Source organism: Bubalus kerabau, chromosome 7 (genome assembly GCF_029407905.1).
Source record: "Bubalus kerabau isolate K-KA32 ecotype Philippines breed swamp buffalo chromosome 7, PCC_UOA_SB_1v2, whole genome shotgun sequence".
In the NCBI taxonomy this organism is placed as follows: Eukaryota; Metazoa; Chordata; class Mammalia; order Artiodactyla; family Bovidae; genus Bubalus; species Bubalus kerabau.
This window is the reverse complement of record NC_073630.1, coordinates 84,039,305-84,064,302: the sequence shown is the minus strand read 5'-3', so window position 1 is coordinate 84,064,302 and position 24,998 is coordinate 84,039,305. Positions and strand designations below refer to the sequence as shown.

At 33.8% G+C, this 24,998-nt stretch overlaps 1 protein-coding gene across 2 annotated transcripts in view; it reads left to right on the top strand.

Moving 5' to 3' along the window:
• TECRL (trans-2,3-enoyl-CoA reductase like) overlaps nt 1-24,998 on the top strand; it is a 145,723-nt gene that overhangs the window by 102,028 nt on the left and 18,697 nt on the right. For both annotated transcript variants that reach the window (XM_055588686.1, XM_055588687.1), the window contains exons 6-8: nt 2,878-2,983; nt 4,230-4,302; nt 17,899-17,942. In XM_055588686.1, coding sequence (XP_055444661.1) covers nt 2,878-2,983; nt 4,230-4,302; nt 17,899-17,942 — 223 coding nt within the window. The remainder of the gene's footprint in view (nt 1-2,877; nt 2,984-4,229; nt 4,303-17,898; nt 17,943-24,998) is intronic.

Below are 24,998 nucleotides of genomic sequence, written 5' to 3'. Positions count from 1 at the left end.
TCTTTTGTGACTCAACTGACCCCAAATTCTTTGAATCTCTTACAAAACTCTACACACTAGGACTAAGGACAGATCTCCAGCATGATCTCTATGCTCCTCAAATAGTGAAATGGTGGCCCACGGCTTGATGTAATGCAAGTGTTCTTTATTCAGTCAATACTGTTTTAGAGAGCAGACACATACTCAAAACTGCCATGGTTCCTCCCAGCAGAGGGATCTAGTGATCTAGATGCACATTTGCCTTATGTGCATCTCCTTAAGGCTTTAACTGCAACATCAGGGATGAAAAAGTAGCCAGAGAAAACTTTCCTGTGCTCAGTATCCACAGTTTGAATATCTGCCTTAAATACAAACACAAAACAAACAAACAAAAAAACAACAAAACAGCTTTTGATATTTGGATACTTTGTCCTTGTTTAGGTCTCTGACCTTATGAACTCCCCACATTCAGATCATCCCTCATATCTCATACTCCATTTAAATATGCTCTAAAACCTTCTATTTGTTGCTTTTACTGAACTTCCCTCAATTCCTGGAATTCTTACACTGTGCCTTCTGCAATTCAGTATCCACTGTTAGCAAAATCTTTTACACTGACAAACTTTTATCTGAATATTGCCTTCATATTCTTCCTCTAAAAAAACCTAATACAATGACTGCCTTGCAACTTTATAAAGTTTCTTTTTAACAGTCCTCATATCTTGAAACTTAGTTGATAAAACATAAGAAATCTTCAAATATTACAACTGGAAAAAAGAAATGGATCCAAACCTACTTATGGATGTTCTATTAGTTTAGCACTAGAAAAGAAAGATTTTATGTTTGAATGGAAGTCAACTATAATTAGGGCTTCCCTGGTGGCTCAGCTGGTAAACAATCCACCTGCAATGCAGGAGTCCTGGGTTTGATTCCTGGGTTGTGAAGATCCCCTGGAGAAGAGAATGGCTACCCACGCCAGTATTCTGGCCTGGAGAATTCCATGGACTGTATAGTCCATGGGTCTCAAATGAATTGGACAGGGCTGAGTGACTTTCACTTTTTCAAACATAAATATTTTGAAATGAAATCAAACTTGGTGAGTTATCAATAATGTACAAAGTGGTGTATATCCAACTATTAAACCATTGCTATCTGCTATGCTAATCTCTATGCCCTAATGGTATAATAAAAATTAAATAAGTAGACTAACTTAATCATAGCTTAAACTAAAATTTCTCATTCAGTGCTCTGCTTCATTGTTGGGCAAAAGATAATTTTTCTGCTTTCTTACAAAATGTAAAATTCTATTTCTCAGGTGTTTATACAAATACTTCTACAACTGAACCAGCTAGTTATGAGAGATACTGATTTTGTCAGTCCCTTGAACCCACAGACAACTTCCTATATCAGAACTTTTGCTTTTGTTTCTGTTACTGTCTAGAAAGCTTTGCCCCCAAATACATACAGAGTACTCTCTCACTTCTTTCAGAATTTGCCTATTGTTCATAGATCTATACACCATGTAGAACATCTCTCCCATAACAGGTGCAGTTTTATTTTTATGAATTAATGAACAATGATATATTAACTAATGATTTAGGTATGTTGCTTGTTGTTTATCTGTTTGTCCCAAAGTCACTCATTAGTACCAGAAATCATCAATTCATTGTGGTTTTATAAACATATAGTGTAGATTCAGGGTTTGATTTTACATGTTGTAGGTGAAATGCTGATTTTTGTGCTTAACATTTATTGGTTTAATATATGATCTTTGATAAATATTGATTTTCTTGAATAGCAATAATAGTTTTGAAATTTTATATGTTTATTCATAATAAAATAGATGCATATTTTAATGGAAATATATTTTAAGTGTAAACAAGGAAATATACATCTGTAAACTGTATTTGACATTCACTTTTTATATATTAATTATACAAATGACAAGAAGAGGTGATGGGTTAGAAAAGCAACAAAAACAAATTACATAAAGAGACACAAAATATTGCAATATGTTAGGCAAGAAAACAAACTAAAAAAAAGCTGCATTGAATCCATAGGAAGTGAAATTCAAACTTTTTCAATCTGTGATAATTGTTAAAGGACAACCAGGCAATGAAAAGCTATTTTGAATATTATCACATGTCAAATGCATTCTAAGTAGGTTGTAAATTTTCTGCTTCAAATTTAAGCCATTTTCATATGATCACATTTATAAGTACTTTATATATATATATATATATTCCTCAGAAAGATGTGAACATACTGTTTATGACTGATATTATAAAATATCTTGAGCATCTTCAGAAGTAAATTTAAAGAAACTGTTGTAACAGTACTTTTATTATTAAATTTAGAAATTTTCTAGAATAAATAAAATAAAAATATGAAAACTAAAATTTGTGTTTTAGTTATCAAAACCAGTATTTCTTGATAAAGAGAAAGTTACACTATATTAATATAGATGAAGCTATTTACTAAACAAAAATAAACTCATAGATGTAGAAGACAAGCTTATAGTTACCAAAAGGGAAAGATGGGGAAAAGATGAATTGGGACACTGTGATTGATGTACACTACTAAATATAGCACAGATAATGAGTAAGAACCTACTATATAGCACAGGGAACTCTATACTCAATATTCTGTAATAATCTATATGGGAATATAATTTTAAAAATAGTGGATATGTGTAACTGATTCACTTTGTTGAAAGGCAGAAACTAACAGCATTGTAAATTAACTATAATAAAATTAACTTTAAAAGATTTATATTCAAAAATAAAAAGGAAAGTAATAGAAAACTAAAAAAAAAAAAAAAATGAAAATATCTTATCCATAAGGTGATCCAAATTTTTGGAAAGGAATTTAATGGGTTTGTGTTTTATTTCCTTCTAGCTTGGCCTGCTTCTGTCATTGTATACACTATATCCGATACCTTTTGGAAACCTTATTTGTTCACAAGGTTTCTTCAGGACATACATCTTTGAAAAATTTGCTAACGGTGGGCACTGATATGTTTTGTAATTTTAATTGTTTTTGATAAATTTTATGTATAGGATCATCTGCATCATCATTTAATCATGCTTATTTCTCTCAAGCTTAGATTTTTCTGTTCAGGTGTATCAGCATATCTTAAACTGCTGAAATGTCATTTTGTGAGGGATCTGGTTCATCAGAGCTGACCCCAACAAATAATATTACATAAAATATTTGCCATGACCTTATGTTACAAGGTACTTTTAGGCACCTTTAATTTTGAAAGTACTTAGCACTGAATTCAGACTAAGTACCACTTGAAGAGGAAGAATCTGAAAAATAAACCCTCTAATAAATATAAATTTGTATGACTAAAATGATGATGCTGTATCCTCTATTTGTGGTTGTTGTCAGTGTAATGACAGGATCTTTGCTGTCCCCAAAAATGATGAATATAAATGCTATTAACCATCAAATGATTATCAAGAAAGCAGAAAACATTGTGTAATATTGAGATGGAAATGTACATTAGACAATATGGTATAACTCAATTTTCCAATTTAAATTTATTTTATTTTCCTATTTAAAATTTGGTTTCAAAATGAATTATATCTTTAAGAGCTTCCTGGATTTTAGCAAATATTTACTTTCTAAAATTTTTGAAGAGGAAGCTGTTCTATTTTTGTCACTAAAATGAAGCAGTAAACTCTTGAAGTCTTAGAAACCTCAAAAAAACATTTAGACTAGCTTTGCTTTTGAAAGAAGGTATTAACATTCATCACATTAGTATTAGATCAGCATCATAACCTAGTAAACCCAAACTAGTCCATTTCTCTTCATAATCAGTCAAGAAACATTAGGTAATTCATGCTATTATTCATTTACTTTGGGGATATGACTATTGGTAAATCTTATCTAATAGATTAATTTATTATTTTTATTACTTCCCTCCTATTTATTACTTGACAGACAAAAGCTATTCTTGAAAAATCTTCCTAAAATACATTTTTACATTTCTCTATATTCTAAATACTCATTTCTATTAACAAGGGTTGAGCAAAGAAATGCATTTTCTTAATGATATCAGATAGGTGCTTTTAAGATGTTAGCTACTTGACTGGATGAAGAAGCATTCCAGTTATCAAGCTTAGAAAATTTATAACCTTTTTATACCAAAATATTGTGATGTGGAATACTAATATATGGGGTGGATTCAAATGATGTTATGTATATATATATATTCCTTAACTTTTATTTTGCTTTATTTGTAGAGTTGTGCCTTTTATTGGGGATTCACTTCTTGGATTGCCTACTACATTAATCATCCACGGTATACACCACCATGTATGTAGAATTTCTTCTTAACTATCCCCATGCTAAATTGCCAACATCAAAACTCTGTTCTAAAGTACATAGAAATGATGCATGACATGGCACACATAAAGGAATAAGAAAATAATGAAAAAATATCAATTTTAAATTGCTTTCACACATACTCCATTAAATTTTTATGTAGGATTAGAATATCAAATTTGACTGACATATTTTGATTTATTTTCTCTCCATAGAAACTGTAGCAAAAATATAACTTGATTATAAATCTCAAAAATGATAGATAGTAAAATGAAAAGGTAAAGATGAAAAAAAAATTCCACATAATCACATAATTATGTACAATAAACTGTCAGGAGTTTTTAAATAAATAATTGTTATTTTTAAAAAATATAATTCAAAAAATATATATATATAATTCAAAAAGAAAAATAAGGCTTTTTGTTTCCCCTTGTGACATATTCCTTCCTATAACTTTATTAAATGTTTATCCCTTGATGCAGATGAATCAATTTAGTGCAATGCACACTGTAACAAAACCTAAATCCTTATTTCCTCTTCTTGGGGGAGACATACATGTCATGATCAAAGAATTCCATTTTTTTTAATCTTCAGTGGACCTTTCCTCATCTTTTCTTGCAGTCCAAAAGGCACTCATAGCAGAGCCTTTGTATTATATATTATTTATGTATTATAATACATATAGTATTATATATTATGTATTATAATACACATAGTATTATATGTGATGTTTCACACTTAATTGAGAGTTTTTTGTGGTCAATTTCTACCTTTTAAGTTTGAAAATAAATGAATATAAATTATGTATTCAAGCTTTATTTTAGATTTTATAAAACAAGATAACCTTAAAGATGTTAAATTAATATCCTTACTTGAAGTAGTGACACAGAGAATTACATTATTCAGAGTTTTGGTCAAAATTCAGCAAATCTACTTCAGCCATCAGAGCAAATGATTTCAGTGTTCAGAATTTTAACTCTCTGTAAAGAGATGGGAATACCAGACCAACTCATCTGCCTCCTGAGAATTCTGTACGCAGGTCAAGAAGCAACCATTAGAACTGTACATGTAACATTTGACTGGTTCAAAATTGAGAAAGGAGTATGTCAAGGCTGTATATTTTCACCCTGCTTATTTAACTTCTATGCAGTGTACATTATGCAAAATGCCAGGCTGGATGAAGCACAAACTGGAATCAAGATTGCCAGGATTTAAAATATCAATAACCTCAGATATGCAGATGACACCACCCGCATGGCAAAAAGGAAGTAAAAAGCCTCTTCATAAAAGTGAAAGAGGAAAGTGAAAAAGCTAGCATAAAACTCAACATTCAAAAAACTAAGCTCATGGCACCCGGTCCCATTTCTTCAAGGCAAATACTTGGGGAAACAATGAAAACAGTGACAGACTTTATTTTCTTGGGTTCCAAAATCACTGTCATTGGTAACTGCAGCTATGAAATTAAAAGACTCTTGCTCCTTGGAAGAAAGCCTATGAGAAACCCAGAGCATTTAAAAAGCAGAAATATTATTTTGGTGACAAAGGTCCATCTAGTCAAGGCTATGGTTTTCCCAGTAGTTCATGTGTGGATGTGAGAGTCATACCATAAAGAAGGCTGAGTGCTGAAAAATTGATGCTTTTGAACTGTGGTGTTGAAGAAGACTCTTGAGAGTCCCTTGAACAGCAAGGAGATCAAACTAGTCAATCCTAGAGGAAAACAACCCTGAATATTCATTGAAAGGACTAATGATGAAGCTGAAGCTCCAATACTTTGAGCACTTGATGCAAAGAGCTGACTAATCAGAAAAGATCCTGATGCTGGGAAAGATTGAAGGCAGAAAGGGGATGACAGAGGATGAGATTGTTGGATGGCATCTCTGACCGAATGGACATGAGTTTGAGCAGGCTCCAGGAGATGGTGAAGGACAGGGAGGCCTGGTGTGCTGCAGCCCATGGGGTCACAAAGAACTGGATATGACTGAGCGACTGAACAACAAAATACTAACCAATGAACTATGAATATGAAAGGAAAAAAATTCCCCGATCTTGATCTCACAAAACTCTGATATTTTAAAATATTTTATCTGAAAATGTACTTTCCAACTTTAGAACATAAACAGAAAAAAAATAAAGATATTTTTGATTCATGATATTTAAGAAAAGGAGCCTCTGAAAATTGCTGCATTCATATATATGATGCAAAATAATAGAGGTTAACTGTGCTTAATATTTGGAGAAGGCAATGGCACCCCACTCCAGTATTCTTGCCTGGAAAATCCCATGGATGGAGGAGCCTGGTAGGCTTCAGTCTATGGGGTCGCTCAGAGTCGGAGACGACTGAGCAACTTCATTTTTCACTTTTCACTTTTCACTTTCATGCATTGGAGAAGGAAATGGCAACCCACTCCAGTATTCTTGCCTGGAGAATCCCAGGGATGGGGGAGCCTGGTGGGCTGCCGTCTCAGGGGTCGCACAGAGTCGGACACGACTGAAGCGACTTAGCAGCAGCAGCAGCAGTGCTTAATATGTGCAAAATAATTATGGAAAATGTATTATTTGGCAAGAACTGTAAAATTGGTATTTGTTTTGGAATTAGAAACAACATTTGAGGGTTATGTAGAATCAAGAGGAAAGGGAGTATATATATATATATATATATATATATATATATAATTATGGCTGATTCACAGTGATGTATGGCATAAACCAACATAACATTGTAAACTATCCTCCAATTTAAAAGTACAAAAAAAATTAAATGAGAAAAAATATCATTATGTAACTGTTAATAATCCCCATTATATATCAGGAAACTAAGATGCTAAAAGCTTAATTTTACCATGCTTAAGACTTTACAATAAATATGATGTAAGTAGGATTCCAATTCTGTGAAGATATATGGAGCATTACAATAACTATGCCAAGTGGAGAGTGAATATCATGTATAGGCACCTCAGGCTTTGCATGGCTCTGATATGCATGTATTTCAGTTCTTATAGTTCAGTTAAATAATACCAGCCCCTAAATCCACACTTCAGGTTTCAGTTACCACACATGAGAATTGCAGTGACACAAAGTACAACCTTTGCAGCTAGCTCTCAGTCTACATATCACTCTATAACTAACAGATGCACATCATGGTCAGTGACATCTGACAGTGGTTGGTACTGCACATCCCTTATTCAGTTCACTCACAACCAGCAAATAACTGGAACAGAATCGGCACTTTGGCACAGAAAGAAGTAATCTGAGCAAAAGGCTAGTCAGCCCTTAGTAGGCCAAACCAATATATTCTGGATAGACATTTTCTGGAAAAAAAAAATCACATCAACTTGATCTTAAATTTTGATCTAAGTAGGAGAAGCTTAAAGCAAAAATATATGACACTGAAAGATGAACTTGCCATGTCGGTAGGTGCCCAATATGCTACTAGAGAAGAGTGGAGAAATAACTCAAAAAACAATGATGAGACAGAGCCAAAGTGAACACAACACCTAGTTATTGAGGTGACTGGTGATGAAAGTAAAATCTGATGCTGTAAAGATCAATATTGCATAGGAACCTGGAATGTTAGGTCCATGAATCAAGGCAAATTGGAAGGGTCAAACAGGAGATAGCAAGAGTGAACATCCACATCTTAGGAATCAGTGAACTAAAATGGACTAGAATGGGTGAATTTAACTCAAATGATGATTCTATTTACTACTGTGGGCAAGAATCCCTTAGAAGAAATGGAGTAGCACTTATAGTCAACAAAATAGTCCTAAATCCAGTACTTGGGTATAATCTCAAAAATGACAGAATGATCTCTGTTCAATTCCAAGGCAAACCATTCAAAATCACAGTAATCCACGTCTATGCCTCAACCACTAAAGCTGAAAAAGCTGAAGTTAAACGGTTCTATGAGGACCAATGAGACTTTCCAGAATGAACACCAAAAAAAAGATGTCCCTTTCATCACAGGGGACTGGAATGCAAAAGCAGGAAGTCAAGACATACCTGAAGCAACAGGCAAGTTTGGCAGGGCCAAGGCTAACAGTTTTGCCAACAGAACGTACTGTTCATAGCAAACACCCTTTTCCAACAGCAAGAGATGATTCTACACATGGACATCACCAGATGGTCAATAATGAAGTTAGACTGATTATATTCTTTGCAGCCAAAGATGGAGAGGCTCTATACAGACAGCAAAAACAAGACAAGGGAACTGTGGCTTTCATGATCTGTGGCTCAGATCATGAAATCCTTATTGCCAAATTCAGACTTAAATTGAAGAAAGTAGGGAAAACCACTAGACTATTCAGGTATGACCTAAATCAAATCCCTTATGATAATACAGTGGAAGTGAGAAATAGATTCAAGGGATTAGATCTGATATACAGAGTGCCTGAAGAGCTATGGACAGAGGTTCATGACACTGTATAGGAGGCAGGGATCAAGACTATCCCCAAGAAAAAGAAATGCAAAATGGTTGTCTGAGGAGGCCTTACAAATAGCTGAGAAAAGAAGAGAAGTGAGAGGCAAAGGAGAAAAGGAAGATATACCCATTTGAATGCAGAGTTCCAAAGAATAGTAAGGAGAGATAAGAAAGCCTTCCTCAGTGATAAATGCAAACAAATAGAGGAAAAAACAGAACAGGAAACAGACTAGAGATCTCTTCAAGAAAATTAGAGATACCAAAGGAACATTTCATGCAAAGATGGGCTCAGTAAAGGACAGAAATGGTATGGGCCTAAGAGAAGCAGAAGATATCAAGTAAAGGTGGCAAGAATACACAGAAGAATTATACAGAATATATCTTTATGACCCAGACAACCATGATGGTATGATCATGAACCTAGAGCCAGACATCATGGAGTCTGAAGTCAAGTGGGCCTTAGTAAAATCACTACGAATAAAGCTAGTGGAAGTGATGCAATTTCAGCTGAACTATTTCAAATCCTAAAAGATGATGCTGTGAAAGTGGTACACTTAATTTGCCAGCAAATTTAGAAAACTCAGCCATGACCACAGGACTGGGAAGGTCAGTTTTCATTCTAATTCCAAAGAAAGGCAATGTAAAGAATATTCAAACTACCTCACAATTGCACTCATTCACATGCTAGCAAAGTAATACTAATTTTTTTCCAAGCCAGACTTCAACAGTACATGAACTGAGAACTTCCAGATGTTCAAGCTAGATCTAGAAAATGCAAAGGAACTAGAGATCAAATTGTGAACATCCATTGGATCATAGAAAAAGAAAGAGAGTTCCATAAAAACATATACTTCTGCTTTATTGACTATGCTAAAGCATTTGACTGTGTGGATCACAGCAAACTGTGGAAAATTCTTAAAGAGATGGGAATACCAGACAACGTGACCTGCTTCTTGAGAAATCTGTACGCAGGTCAAGAAGCAACAGTTAGAACTGGACATGGAATAATGGAGTGGTTCCAAATTGGGAAAAGAATATGTCAAAGCTGTATATTGTCACCCTGCTTATTTAACTTAGAGAGTACATCATGAGAAATGCCAGGCTGGCTGAAGCACAAACTCACATCAAGATTGCCAGGATTTGAAATATCAGTAACCTCAGATATGGAGAGGACACCACCTTATGGAAGAGAGTGAAGAAGAACTAAAGAGTTCTTTATAAAAGTGAAAGAGGAGAGTGAAATAGCTGGTATAAAACTCAACATTCAAACAACTAAGATCATCGCATCTGGTCACATCATTCATGGCAAACAGATGGGAAAAGAATGGAAACAGTGACAGATTTTATTTTCTTGGGTTCCAAAATCACTGCAGATGGTGGTTACAGCCATGATATTAAAGAACACTTGCACCTTGGAAGAAAATGAGGAACTTAAACAACATATTAAAAAGTGGAGACATTACTTTGCCAACAAGATCTGTCTAGTCAAAGATATGTTTTTTCCAGTAGTCATGTATGGATGTGAGGGTTGGAGTGTAAAGAAAGCTGAAGAATTGATGCTTTAGAACTGGTGTTGGTGAAGACTCTTGAGAGGTTCTTGGACTGCAATGAGATCCAACCAGTCCATCCTAAAGGAAATCAGTCCTGAATATTCTTTGGAAGGACTGATGCTGAAGCTGAAACTCCAATCCTTTGGCCACCCGATATGAAGAGCTGACTCATTGGAAAAGACCCTGATGCTGGGAAAGATTGATAGAAGGAGAAGGGGATGACAGAGGATGAGATGGTAGGATGGCATCACTGACTAGATGGACATGAGTTTGAGCAAGCGCTGGGAGTTGGTGATGGACAGGGAAGCCTGGGGTGCTACATTCCATGAAGTCACATAGTGTCAGACATGACTGAGCGTCTGAACTGAACTGAGAAAAACCTTAAATTTCTTAAATTGATCACTTCTTAGTATGCACTGATAGCTCTAACAGAATACCACAGATTGGCTTAATCCAAAGGAATTATTTCTCACAAATATTCAGCCTGGAAAGTCCAAGATCAAGGTGTTGGCAAGTGGGGTTCTCTAGTGGGGACTCTCTTTATGCCTCCCTTATCACTGACTGCTCACATGGTGAAGAGCAAAAGCAAGCTTTTTGGCATTTCTCAAAGATACTAGTCCCATCACAAGGGCCATAACCTCATGACCTCATCTAAACTTAATTCCCCAAAGTTCCATCTCTAAATACAATTTTATTAAAACTTATTGTTTCAACATCTAACTATTAGGGGACACCATTAAACCTATAGCAATAGTGGGCTCCCTATGATAATTAGCTCATGTCCATGGAATTCTCCAGGCCAGAATACTGGAGTGAGTAGCCTTTCCCTTATCCAGGGGATCTTCCAACTCAGGGATCAAACTCAGGTCTCCCACATTGCAGGTGGATTCTTTACCAGCTGAGTCACAAGGGTAGCCCAAGAATACTAGAATGGATAGCCTATCCCTTCGCCAGCAGATCCCCTCACACAGCAATTGAACTGGGGTCTTCTGCATTGCAGGAGGATTCTTTACCAACTGATGTATCAGGGAATCTCTAAATACCATTATATTGAAATTTATGGCTATAACATCTAACTATTAGGGGGCACCATTAAGTCTGTAACAATATTGGTGTGGGCCTAGGATAATTAGCTCACATTGAAGCCTAATATGGAGAAGGCAATGGCACCCCACTCCATTACTCCTGCCTGGAAAATCCCATGGACGGAGGAGCCTGGTGGGCTGTGGTCCATGGGGTCGCTACGAGTCAGACACAACTGAGCGACTTCACTTTCACTTTTCACTTTGATGCATTGGAGAAGGAAATGGCAACCCACTCCAGTGTTCTTGCCTGGAGAATCCCAGGGACAGGGGAGCCTGGTGGGCTGCTGTCTATGGGGTCACACAGAGTCAGACACGACTGAAGTGACTTAGTGGAGTGGAAGCCTAATAATGGGATCCAGCAGATCTAACTTTGTCATATGATTATGACATTTGTTACATTTAATTTTTTCCTCAGAATTTTACTTTTCTGCTTTAATCTACAAAAAGATCTGCCCTGCATTCATTATCTCTGCCAATGATTTTTAAAGAGTGATTCTTTCCCTTTTTTTGAATTTATTTTAATTGGAGGTTAATTACTTTACAATATTGTATTGGTTTTGCCATACATCAACATGAATCCATCAGCAGATGAGTGGATAAGAAAGCTGTGGTACATATACACAATGGATTCTTTCCCTTTTATAATGCTTGCTTAGAACTTAAGGTTAAACTTTTTGATTTTATATTGACAATGAAATTAATGAAAAAGTTGTTCAGTCCTATCTAACTCTTTGCAATCCCATGAACTACACAGTCAATGGAATTCTCCAGGCCAGATTATTGGAGTAGTTAGCCTTTTCCTTCTCCAGGGGATCTTCCCAACCCAGGGATCTAACCCAAGTCTCCCGCATTGCAGACAGATTCTCTACCAACTGAGCCACAGGGAAAATTCAATGCTATTCCTCCAAAGTAGGACTACTCTACACTATCTTTTTTTTTTTTTTTTAATTTATTATTTATTGGAGTATAGTGATTTGCAACATTGTGTTAGTTTCTGCTATAAGGCAAATCGAATCAGTTATACATATATCCACTCCTTTTCAGATTCTATTCCTATAAATGTCATTACAGTATATTGAATAGGATTTCCTGTGCTATACAGGAGGTTCTTATTATCTCTTTTATATATTCTACTGTTGCTTAGTCGCTTCAGTTGTGTTAGACTTTGTGTGACCCTATGGATTGTAATACTCCAGGATCCTCTGTCCATGGAACTTTCCAGGCAAGAATACTGGAGTGGGTTGCCATGCCCTCCTCCAGGGTATCTTCCCAAACCCAGGGATCAAACCTGGGTTTCCTTCATTGCAGGCAGATTCTTTACCTTTGAGCCACTAGGGAAGCCCCTATTTTATACATGAAATAAAGTGAAAGTCACTCCTAGGGACCCCATGGACTGTAGCCTGCTAGGCTCCTCTCCATGGAATTCTCCAGGCAAGGTTCTGGAGTGAGTAGCCGTTCCCTTCTCCAGATCTTCCTAACCTATGGGTCAAATCCAGGTCTCCCGCATTGAAGGTGGATTCTTTACTATCTAAACCACCAGGGAAGCCCAAGAATATTGGAGTGGATAGCCTATCCTTTCTACAGCAGATCTTCCTGACCCAGGAATTAAATTGGTGTTTTCTGTACTGCAGGAAGATTCTTTATCAGCTGAGTTGTGTATATATTAATATCAGTCTCCCAATTTGTCCCTCCCCCACTTTGCCCTTTTGTAACCATAATTATGTTTTTTACTCTGCGATTCTATTTCTGCTTTGTAAATAGGCTTATATGTGGAATCTGAAAACAAAAAAAGGTGATACAAACTACATTATCTTTGAATGAGATGAACTAAATCTGAAAACATAGACAAACACAAAAATTTTTTAAACAATAATTTTAAAACTAGATACTTAAAAATCCATTCCTAAATCAGCATTTAATCTAAAAGCAAAAATACTAACATTATAGAAAAGACTATGACAAAAAGAGTAAAGATACATATAAAAACTTTTTCAGCCAAGTATTTAGAATCTTATTAAATAATTGTATTTAATGAAAATAAACAAGCATACTAATTAAACAAGTTAAAAGTTATTTTAGATTAAAAAACTGTAATCAAACTGCATGCTGTATTAAGTTCAGATACTTAAGAGTTGCAGAAGATTTGAGCCAATTTCTGTATTATTTCCATTGTAAATTTTCTTTAACACCTGAATGCATATAATATAATGTAATCTTTCGTTTAACCTCACAATTATAAAAATGAAAGAAACAATGATTGTATTTTTATGTGTGTCTAATTTTTTCATCATATTTTTCTGTGCTTTCACTTTATATATGTTCTTTCGACATTGCTATGCTATGCTATTGGAGAAGGAAATGGCAACCCACTCCAGTGTTCTTGACTGGAGAATCCCAGGGACGGGGGAGCCTGGTGGGCTGCCGTCTATGGGGTTGCACAGAGTCGGACACGACTGAAGCGACTGACTCTGTGCGACCCCATAGACGGCAGCCCACCAGGCTCCCCCGTCCCTGGGATTCTCCAGGCAAGAACACTGGAGTGGGTTGCCATTTCCTTCTCCAATGCATGAAAGAGAAAAGTGAAAGTGAAGTCACTCAGTCGTGTCCGACTCTTAGCGACCCCATAGACTGCAGCCTACCAGGCTCCTCTGTCCATGGATTTTCCAGGCAAGAGTACTGGAGTGGGGTGCCATTGCCTTCTCCGTCTTTTGACATTAGGCTGGCCAAAAAGTTCATTTATTTTTTCCCATAAGATATCTGTAGTCTGCTTAATTGTCTTTAACTTTATTCAAAACAATTCTGTTACATTTTATTATGACAGCTGTCATTACAGTGTGCAGTTTAAAAAAAAATTACTTATAGAAATTGGTGAATTTTTATGTAGCCTTTTAATATTGAAGATGGAACATAAAATGCAACATTTTTGGCACCTTTTGTGTTATTATTTCAAGAAAGGTAAAAATATAACTGAAACACAAAAATTGATTTACACCATGTATATAGAAGGTACTGTGACTGATCAAATGTGTCAGAAGTGGTTTGCAAAGTTTTGTACTGAAGATTTCTTGCTGGATGATGCACCATGGTTGGGTAGACCAGTTGCAGTTGATAGTCATCAAATTGAGACACTAACTGAAAAAATCAATGGGAGATAGCTGATACATTCAATTTATTCAAATAAAGTGCCAAAAATCATTTGCACCGACTTGGTTAATGTTAATCATTTTGGTGTTTGTATTCTATATAAGTTAAGGGGAAAAAAAATCTCTTGACTACATTTCCACGTGATTCTTTATTTAAACATATAGAGAAACATTCCATTTTTAAAACAAATTGTGACAGGCAATGAAATCTGGATACTTTGCAATCATGTAGTACAGAAGTGACTATGTGGCAAGTGAAAGGAACCACCACCAACCACACCAAAGATCGGTCTTCATCCAAAGGATGTGATGCCGTGTATATGGTGGGATTGAAAAGTTCTATTATGAACTCCTTCTGAAAAATCAAATGATTAATTCTAAAAAGTATTCTTCCCAATTAGACCAACTGAAAGCAGCACTTGACGAAAAGTGTCCGGAATTAGTCAGTAGAAAATGTGTAATCTTCCATCAGGATAACATAAGACTGCGTGTTTCTTTGATGACTAGGCGAAAACTGTTAAAGCTTTACATCTGCCGTATTCACCAGACGTTGCAACTCTGGGTGTCCATTTATTTTGATCTTTACAGAATTATCTTAAGTGAAAAAATTCTATTCCCTGTAAGGCTGTAAAAGGCACCTGGGATAGTTCTTTGCTCAAGAAAATGAAAAGGTTTGAGAAAATGGGATTATGAAGTTTCTTGAAAAATAGCAGAAGGTAGCGAAACAAAATGGTGAATGGGATGTTCAATAAAGTTCTTGGTGAAAATGAAAAATGTGTCTTTTATTTTTAACTTAAAAATGTGAAGGAACTTTTTGACCAACCCAATACATACTCAAGTGTTTAATTCAGGATATTTTTTTATTTACTACATACATGATTATTAAAATTTTGTTATTTTTATGTTTTTATAATTTAAATAATTGTTCCTTGCCCATTGTATCAATTTTTTTCACTTCTTTCTACATTCTCTGTACAAATAGTTCCACATTTTTATAGCCTTATTCTCAATAGATTTGACTGCATAAAATAAATAGCATCTACACATTTACACACATTAACAAATGAAAAGCAATCTATAGGTATGTATTTCCAACACATATACCATTAGGAAGATCATTTTACATACTTGAACAATACTTGAAATAAATAAGAAAAATATATTATCATATTTGAACTGCCCAGTGGCAAGAACATTCTATTAACTACTAACCAGAATGCATATGTACAGGAAGTTTAATATATAAAAATGTTTAGTCTCAAAAGCACTCAAGAAAAAATGACCTATATTTTGTCAATCTATATGTGAAATATTATACAAATTATAAAAACATTATAGACAATTTTAATGGTATCTAATATTTTTTCTAGAAAGCTTGTTTCAAATTATCTTATCTACAACTTATTTGGGGAAATAAATATAAAATACTTTAAAATTACACTCTTTGGTCCAATACCTTTTTATCATGTCATTATTTATTCTCACTAAAAATGAAAACAAAGCATATCTTCACAGTCTTAATGCATGAATGGTTCTGAACCCCTCTCTTCCATGTATTAACATCTATTCACTTTTTAGATAAAAGTTCGGTTATGTATTCAAAGTCCTCCCTGATCTTCCTGATTACAACAAATCCCTCCTTTTAGCTCTTAAATTAAATATTGCATAGATCCTCCTATGTAATATTTAGAATATATTTAATATAATTATATTAATAAATATATAATATTCACATTAAATTTTATGAACTACATTATACTGCTGCTGCTAAGTCGCTTCAGTCGTGTCTGACTCTGTGCGACCCCATGGACGGCAGCCCACCAGGCTCCTCTGCCCATGGGATTCTCCAGGCAAGAACACTGGAGTGGGTTGCCATTTCCTCCTCCAATGCATGAAAGTGAAAAGCCAAAGTGAAGTCGCTCAGTCGTGTCTGACTCCTAGCGACCCCATGGACTGCAGCCTACCAGGCTCCTCCGTCCATGGGATTTTCCAGGCAAGAGTACTGGAGTGGGGTGCCATTGCCTTCTCCGAACTACATTATACAATATGATGTAATTTCTATCATACCTTTGACAATGAATGTTTATAATATCAGAAAATACTTTAAATATATTCTTATGTTAAAAAATCCAAGATTCAAAATGAGTAATTACACTAATGTGTAATTTGAAGATGTGTTTACAAAAATAAACACAATTTATTGGGTTGCCCAAAAAGTAGTTTCCAATTTTTCCATAAGATGTTACAGGACAACATGATTGGATTTTTTTGGCCAGCCCAATACATAAAACTAGAAGAAATGCAACTATTAATATAGATAATGAGTTTATTAGAAAACTCCATTTTCATTATTTTCTATATTCCAACTTCTCTACTATAAACAAGGTGAATTTAGAACTCTGCTTCAAATTCCATTTTGTCCATTACTCTTCAAGATTTGACAAATTATGTAAAGTATATATATGTATATATATATATATATTACCAAATGATGAGAAAAATAGTATTTGCTCCATGTATTTGTTTTCATGTTGAAAATATTTAAAACACTTAAAATACTGTCTGTTGCAAAACATCAATGCAAAAATAAAAATTATTATTTTTTAATTTAATTTATTTTAATTGGAGGCTAATTACTTTATAATATTGTAGTGGTTTTTGCCATACATTGACAAGAAAAATTATTATTATCTTTTTCTTTTTATTGTTTAACATTAAAAAGAGATATTATTGATTTCATTTACACACTAGATCATACTAATGTGCTTTTACACTGACAAACTTACACTGACAAAAACATGGCTTCCCAAGTGGTCTAGTGGTTAAGAATCCATTTTGCAATGCAGGGGACACTGGTTGATCTTTGGTCTGAGAATATCCCACATGGTGCAAAGCAACAAAACCTGTGCATCACAATGACTGATCCTGTGCTCTAGAGCCCTGAAGCCACCGCTGCTGAGGCCACTGTGCCTAGAGCCTGTGCTCTGCAACAAGAGAAGCCACCTCAACAAGAAGCCCCCACACCACAGCTAGAGAGAAGCCTGTGTACAGGAAAGAGGACTCAATGCAGCCAAAAATAAAACTAAATTAATTAATTAAAAATTAGGGATAAACAGGATAGATCAAACCTGCTTTTAAAATGTTTAATAATAAAAATTATGAATAGACTACATTTATATTCTAAATATCATTAGGTCACTAGAAGAAAAGTGTATGTAGAAAGCAAGAATATTACCATCTCTGCAGATTGCAAAAGTATCATTCCAAAAGCTCAATTACATATCACACAGTGCTTTTAATTTAGAGGGTAGTGATAGCCAATAAACCTTGCCTGAATTATGTTTAGAGTATGTAAATAACAAAAATGAATGTTATCTTTTTCTGTTTTCTAGCATTTGGATACAGGCAAGTCGCAGTATCTGCTATCAATTTTTTGGTATGTATTATTTATATTATTTGCTATTCATGCTCTAATCATGGCATTATTATGAATTCAAATAGACAGCATTTGAGAATTTGTCATATAGAAAATATGATTTATTTTTATCCATATACATAATGGTATTAAATGAAATAAATAGCTTTCCATAATCAAGTCATTAGTCTCTAAGTCTTTTATTCCAAATGTTCTACTCATTTTAAAGGATGATTAGAATTATTTGAAATACAATAAAATTTGGGAAAAAATTAAAGTCAGTGATTCTTCCTGTTGTATTCACATTTACCAACTTACAAACTGCTAAGCGCAAAAAGTTTTACAAGTCTACCTGATAATCAATCAAAATACTTTGGCTTAATTGTTAAGTAATTCAGAATGAAAATAAAATATATTTTTGTGAATGAAACAGGGCTCTTTACTAATTATCCTCAGTCCAGGTCTTTAGATCATTCTATTTAACTTCACATATGCATTACCTGAATCTGATATGCATAAATCTGATTACAAAAGACTCTTCATAATTTCTGAAGTGCATTAATTACTGTATTAGGAACATATTTAGTTCTGCATGTCATATATTAATTCCATGTTTTTATTCTTCATTCATGTTTTCCCTCATTCTTGCCCATGATAGATTAACTCACTCTGTTCCTGTCCCTAATACACTGATAAACTCACATGATTCACATATATGACAAGATCCTTTGTGAAGTTTGTACTGAACAACTTATATCCCACCATTTCATACAGGCACAAATTGAACATTTACCTTTGTAAAAAGCTCTCTTATGAACCTCTGTATGTGTGTATACCAACTCGATGGACATGGGTATGAATAAGCTCCAGGAGTTGGTGATGGACCAGAAAGCTGGCATGCTGCAGTCCATGGGGTCGCAAAGAGTCAGACACAACTGAATGACTGAATTGATCTATGAATACGCACACACACACACACACACATATATATATATGTGTGTGTGTGTGTGTATGTGTGTATGTGTATACACATACACACATACACACACACACACACATATATATATATGTGTGTGTGTGTGTGTATGTGTGTATGTGTATACACATAGAATTGATAATTTAGTTAAGAACATACAGTACCATGCTGGCTGTGAGAGGGGCAGGTTGTGCCACTGTCTTTTTAGCACCTAGTATTAAACTTGTTTAAAATATTGCTCAATAGAAAAAGGAACCATCCTACACTGCTAGTAGGAATGTAAATTGGTGCAGCCACTATGGAAAACAGTATGGAGGTTTCCCTAAAGAACTGAAACTAGAGTTACCATTTGTTTCAACTATTGCATGCCTGGGGATACATCTGGAGAAAACTCTAATTCAAAAAGATATGTGCATCCCAATATTCATACTAGCACTATTTACAATAGCTAAGACATGAAGCAATCTAAGTGTCTATTGACAGATGAATAAATAAAGAACATAGTATATACCAATATATATTTATGGATACTATTCTGTCATAAGAAAGAATTAAACAATGCCATTTGCAGCAACATGGATGGACATAGAGATTATCACACTGAGTGGAGTAGGTTAGAGAAAGACAAATATTGTATTATATCATATATGTTGAATATAAAATATAATAAAAAGCAGAAACAGACTCACAGGCATAGAAAACAAACTTACGGTTACAAAAGGGGAGAGTGATGTTGGGGAAGACATAAATTAGGAGTTTGGGATTGCAGATGCAAGCAACTGTGTATGAACTACATGGGCCTACTGCATAGCACAGGGACAATAGTCAATAAGTGAAGTGATGTTGTTCAGTTGTGTCCGACTTTTTGTGACCCATGAACTATAGCCTACCAGGCCCCTCCATCCCTGGATTTTCCAAACAAGAGTATTGGAGTAGGTTACCATTTCCTTCTCCAGGGGATCTTCCCAACCCAGGGATCAGACCTGGGTCTCCCGCATTGCAGGTAGACACTTTATCATCTGAGCCACCAGGGAAGCCAAGCTATAATATACAATAGTCAATATCTTGTAATAAATTATAGTGGCAAAGTACAAAAAAACAACAACAAAAAAAAAACAAATGAAATAAAAGGTTCACTAGTCCTAGTACTTCTTAATGTAGGTAAGACACATTTAACTTTTACAAATAAAATAGGATAGTAAGATATAAATTTTAGAAAATTGATTCTAAAACAGAATATAACAACTAATGTGTTTATTAAGTTTGTATATAATCACCTAAAATTGAAGGTTCCTGCCATATCAGAGTTGGACATGACTGAGTGACTGAGGACACATGCACTGTATCATTAAGAGCATAACAGCCTATGGTTCACATGCATGTGTGCTAAGTCACTTCAGTTGTGTTCAACAATCTGTGATCCTATGGACTACTGCCCAATAGGCTCCTCTGTCCATATGATTTTCCAGCCGAGAAGACTGGAGTGTAGTTCCAGGCCCTCCTCCAGAGGATCTTCCTGACCCAAGTATCAAACTTGATAGTTCATATAGCCTATTATTGACATTTTAAGTGGTGAAATTTACATTTTGAGTGAAAATTAAATTTTGAAAAAATAATTTTGAATAAAATTATTAAATAACTTAATAATAAATAAAATTTAAATTTGAAAACTAAAATTTGAGAAAAATTCATATTTGAGTGATGGAAATAATTTTTCTCCCTGGTTTTACTTCTGTGTCTTCCTTGTCACCATTAGTTATTCACTCATTTAGGTTGAGCTTTTTTTTTCTCATTATTAGAATGCAGATACTCTTGGAAAAGCAATAAATTGGGCTCTTATCAAGAAGTTATAGCTGTTCTTATAATATCTAGCTGAAAAAAAAACACTGTGTATATAACAGTAATTTCTGATTAGGGCAGAAGATTCTGGGATGATATATGATAGGTTTTAATAAAGGTGGGGGAGATCAGGACCCTGCTGTGGAAAGCACAGAAAGGCTAGGAAAGTGCTTATATTTAGTATTTGTGGATAAGATAAATGTGAGAGGAAAAAGAATGTACCGAACTTAAATATTTTCATCACTTTGCTCAGACTTGGACGTGACGATTTTTTTCTGATACTTTTCCAACTATTGGGAGACATCAATAAAAAAATTTACATTTACTCTTTATTGGAGATTTAAAATCTATGACTCTATGTTTTCTTATCATTTTAGTTTCTTCTCAAAGTCCCTGATATATCTGATATAAAAAATAACATAAAAAGGAATCAAGTTTTGTACCTAAATCAGGCTGAACTTGCTGTTTCCTAAATAACTTGCTTTAAAAAAACTAGTTTAAGAAGTTGATTATATAAATTATACAGATATTATATTTTGCTGTATTATCATAATTTATTATAAGTATCCTTATTTTTTCACCTAAAACTGACTTATACCTAAGCAAAATAATTATTTAAATTAAAATCAGCTGTTATTATAACCATAAAATTGTCATTTGAAATATAACTATAAAATATAAAATTATAAATTATATACATATATTAATATATAATATCAAAGCTAATGTAAAAAAAGTCCTCAAAATAATCATCACTAGTTTGTTGACAATAATGAACTACATAGTTACTATGTGTAAAATATATTCATTTTAAAAATTTTACTTTATTGTGCTATTCTTACACTATATTCTTATTGTATATATGTATACTATTATGTTATACAGTATTTCATAAAAGCTCTATGGATTAAAAAAATGGAGATATCCCCAAAATTGTGGTAATGAGATGTGTCAGAGAAATAAAGATATCCTATTTTTAAACATTAAATATATTCCAAAATCAGACTTTGAGTTACAATTTACTGACTTAAAATATCATCTGTCATAGGCATTTTTATAGAATAAAATACTAGATTCATGGAAAAATTAATAAAATAACTAGCAAATGTATCATTTTATCATACAATAATATAAGTATGATGTTTTATATTTCATTTAAAACCCTTTAGTTTTTCATTTTCAGAAGTAAAGTATATTTGTTACAGCTAAAACAATACAATGGAGCCAGGATAGTCATAAGTGGTGCTGAAATGACTAGATATACACATGGTAAAAAAAAAAAATCTAGACCTGGAACTTACACTTATCACAAAATTGACTCAAAATGGATCACAGACTTGACAACGAAACACTAAACAAAACACAATCCATGAAAGAAATAACTGAAAAACTAATTTATTAAAATATAAAACTGATTTGCAAAGACAATATCAAGAGAATAAGATAGCAAGCATAGACTAGAAAAAAGATTTGCAAAGGCACATCTGATGAAAAATGGTTATCCAAAGTATTTTTTTTTAAATCCACTTAAAACTTAACAAAAGACAAAACGACTTGAGTAAAAAATGGACCAAGACTTTAACCAACACTTCATTTAAGAAGATATAGCAATTACAAATAAGCATATGAAAAGATGCTCCACATCATTTTCATCAAGGAAATGCACATTAAAATAATAAGATATCATAATATTCCTATTGAAATGAAGTGAAGTGAAGTGACTCAGTTGTGTCTGACTCTTTGCAACCCCACAGACTGTAGCCTACCAGGCTCCTTTGTCCATGGGATTTTCCAGGCAAGAGTACTGGAGTGGCTTGCCATTTCCTTCTTCAGGGGATCTTCCCAACCCAGGGATCGAACCTGGATTCCCCACATTGTAGACAGACGCTTTACTGTCTAAGCCACCAGGGAAGTCCTAATATTTCTATTAGAATAGCCTGAATCCAGAACATTAATTATATCAAATGCTGGAGAGGATGTGGAACAACAGGAACTATCATTTCTGCTGATGAGGACAGTAAAGCCATTTAAAAATGACTGGTATTTCTTACAAAACTAAATTTATTTTTACCATGTGATCCAGAAATCATGCTTCTTAGTATTCTCCAGAGGAGTTGAAAACATATCTCTATGCAAAACCTTGCACAGGGATGTTTAAAGCAGATTTTTTGAGAGCTGACAAATTTTGGAAGCAGTAATGGTTAGCCTTCAATAGGTGAATGGATAAATAAACTGTGGTACATCCAGACAATGAAATAGCATTCAATGTTAAAAGGAAATGAGCTATCAATCCATGAAAAACTTAATGGTATATTTAAATCTTAAAGGTATATTTAAACCAATCTGAAAAACTCATATATATCATGTAATTCTAACTCTATGACATTCTGAAATAGGCAAAACTGTAGTGATAGCTTAAAAAAAAAAGTCAGTGGTTTCCAGGAGCTGGAGAGAGAGGGATGAACAAGAAGGATAAAGTACAGAGCAAAGTGACAATACTTTATATGATGTGGGAATCATAGATGTCATACATTTGTCCAAATCCACAGAATGTACAACACCAAGCAAACTGTAATGTAAACTGTGCACACTGGGTAATAATGATGTATCAATGCAGGTTCATCAAATACAATATATGTACCACTGTGCTGGGAGGTGTTGCTAAAGAAGGAGATTATGCATATACAGGGGAAGGGGATGTATGAGAAATCTCTGTAACTTCTCCTCAACTTTGCTGTGTATTTTACATTGCTTTAAAAAATTAACTCAATGAAAACATTATAGGTTGGCATTCATAATTTTCAACTATATATATATATATAAATATTTTAATAATTAATATATCAAATACATTTCTTCTGAAATACATGCATATTATCCTTTTTTTATGAATGGACTAATATATAAGTCAGTTTCATAATAAAAGAGTAGAGATTAGGAATTAGAATAAAGTTATATAATTTTATGATCACAGTAATATAAATTATCATAAGTTAAAAGACTTCATGATTGCTGAAACAGTATAATATTAGCTTATATTGTCATACAGTTTTACAATGTATGTGATAATGTCTTATCCCTTAAAGTAGAAATGAACACTTCAAAGAGGAAAAAAAAATAGGAAGCTAAATTCCCAAGATCAGAGGCATTGATATATTTTGTAGGTGAAACTTTTTCTAATTATTTATTTATCCTGAATTTTCTTTATTCTTGAAATATATATTAAGGAAAAATAAACATAACAAAATTATAATTATTTTATTATCATCATTATAAATAGACAATAAAAATATCTGAAGTCAAGCTTATAAGTGATAGAAACATTTTAGCTGATTCTGTGTTTCAAATCAATTAGTAAAATGACTATCAAATTGCTTGATAGTTATAAAATATTAGAGTTGCCAATAATTAATAATACATATAAAACTGTAGGGATAACATGTATGCAGAAATAAGATAGATTATATTTATCTTATAAAAATATTATGCAGTCATAAAATAAAGACTGCTTGTTTTTACTGTGGAAACTAAAAGGATTTTACTTTCACAATGTGACAGCCTGACTAGCTGATGGCAATAAATTCTGTATTATAGTGTTTTCTTTTTTTTTCCTGTGTATACGTCACTTTCACTATTTAAAGCTGAGACTGCTTAACATGATGAAGCTTGTTAGGAGAATAATATATAAACTATATATCCCAGAAAGTTGATCTCCCTCGACCCTTTTGCTCATTGACCACTGGCATATTCGCCACAATGCCAACATGCTGAGGAACAATATAGTCGTCTCCCCTTATCTATAGGTTACACATTCCAAGGCCCTCGTTGAATGTCTAAGATCTCATATATCAGAGATATAGATGATATAGAACATCACATATCATGATATAGAACCCTATACATACCATGCATTTTTTCTCAGCATACCTATGGCAAAATTTAATTTATAAATTAAGCACACTAAGAGAATGTCCAAACAGAGTAGAATGACCTGAGATTTCATCATGCTACTCAGAATGGTCGACAACATCAAATCTATGAATTTTTAAATTTTGGAATTTTCTTTTTAATACTTTTGGACCACAGTTGACTGTAGGTAACTGAAACCACAGAGAGTGAAACTGCAGATAAAGTCAAGGGGATACTTCACCTAGTACTAAACAATAAGAATCTTAAGGATGAAATGTTGTATATTCTGAATCAATCACATCTTTCAGCCTGGAAACAACGGGATTTAATTGGGATAGTCCTGTTTGGGCTTC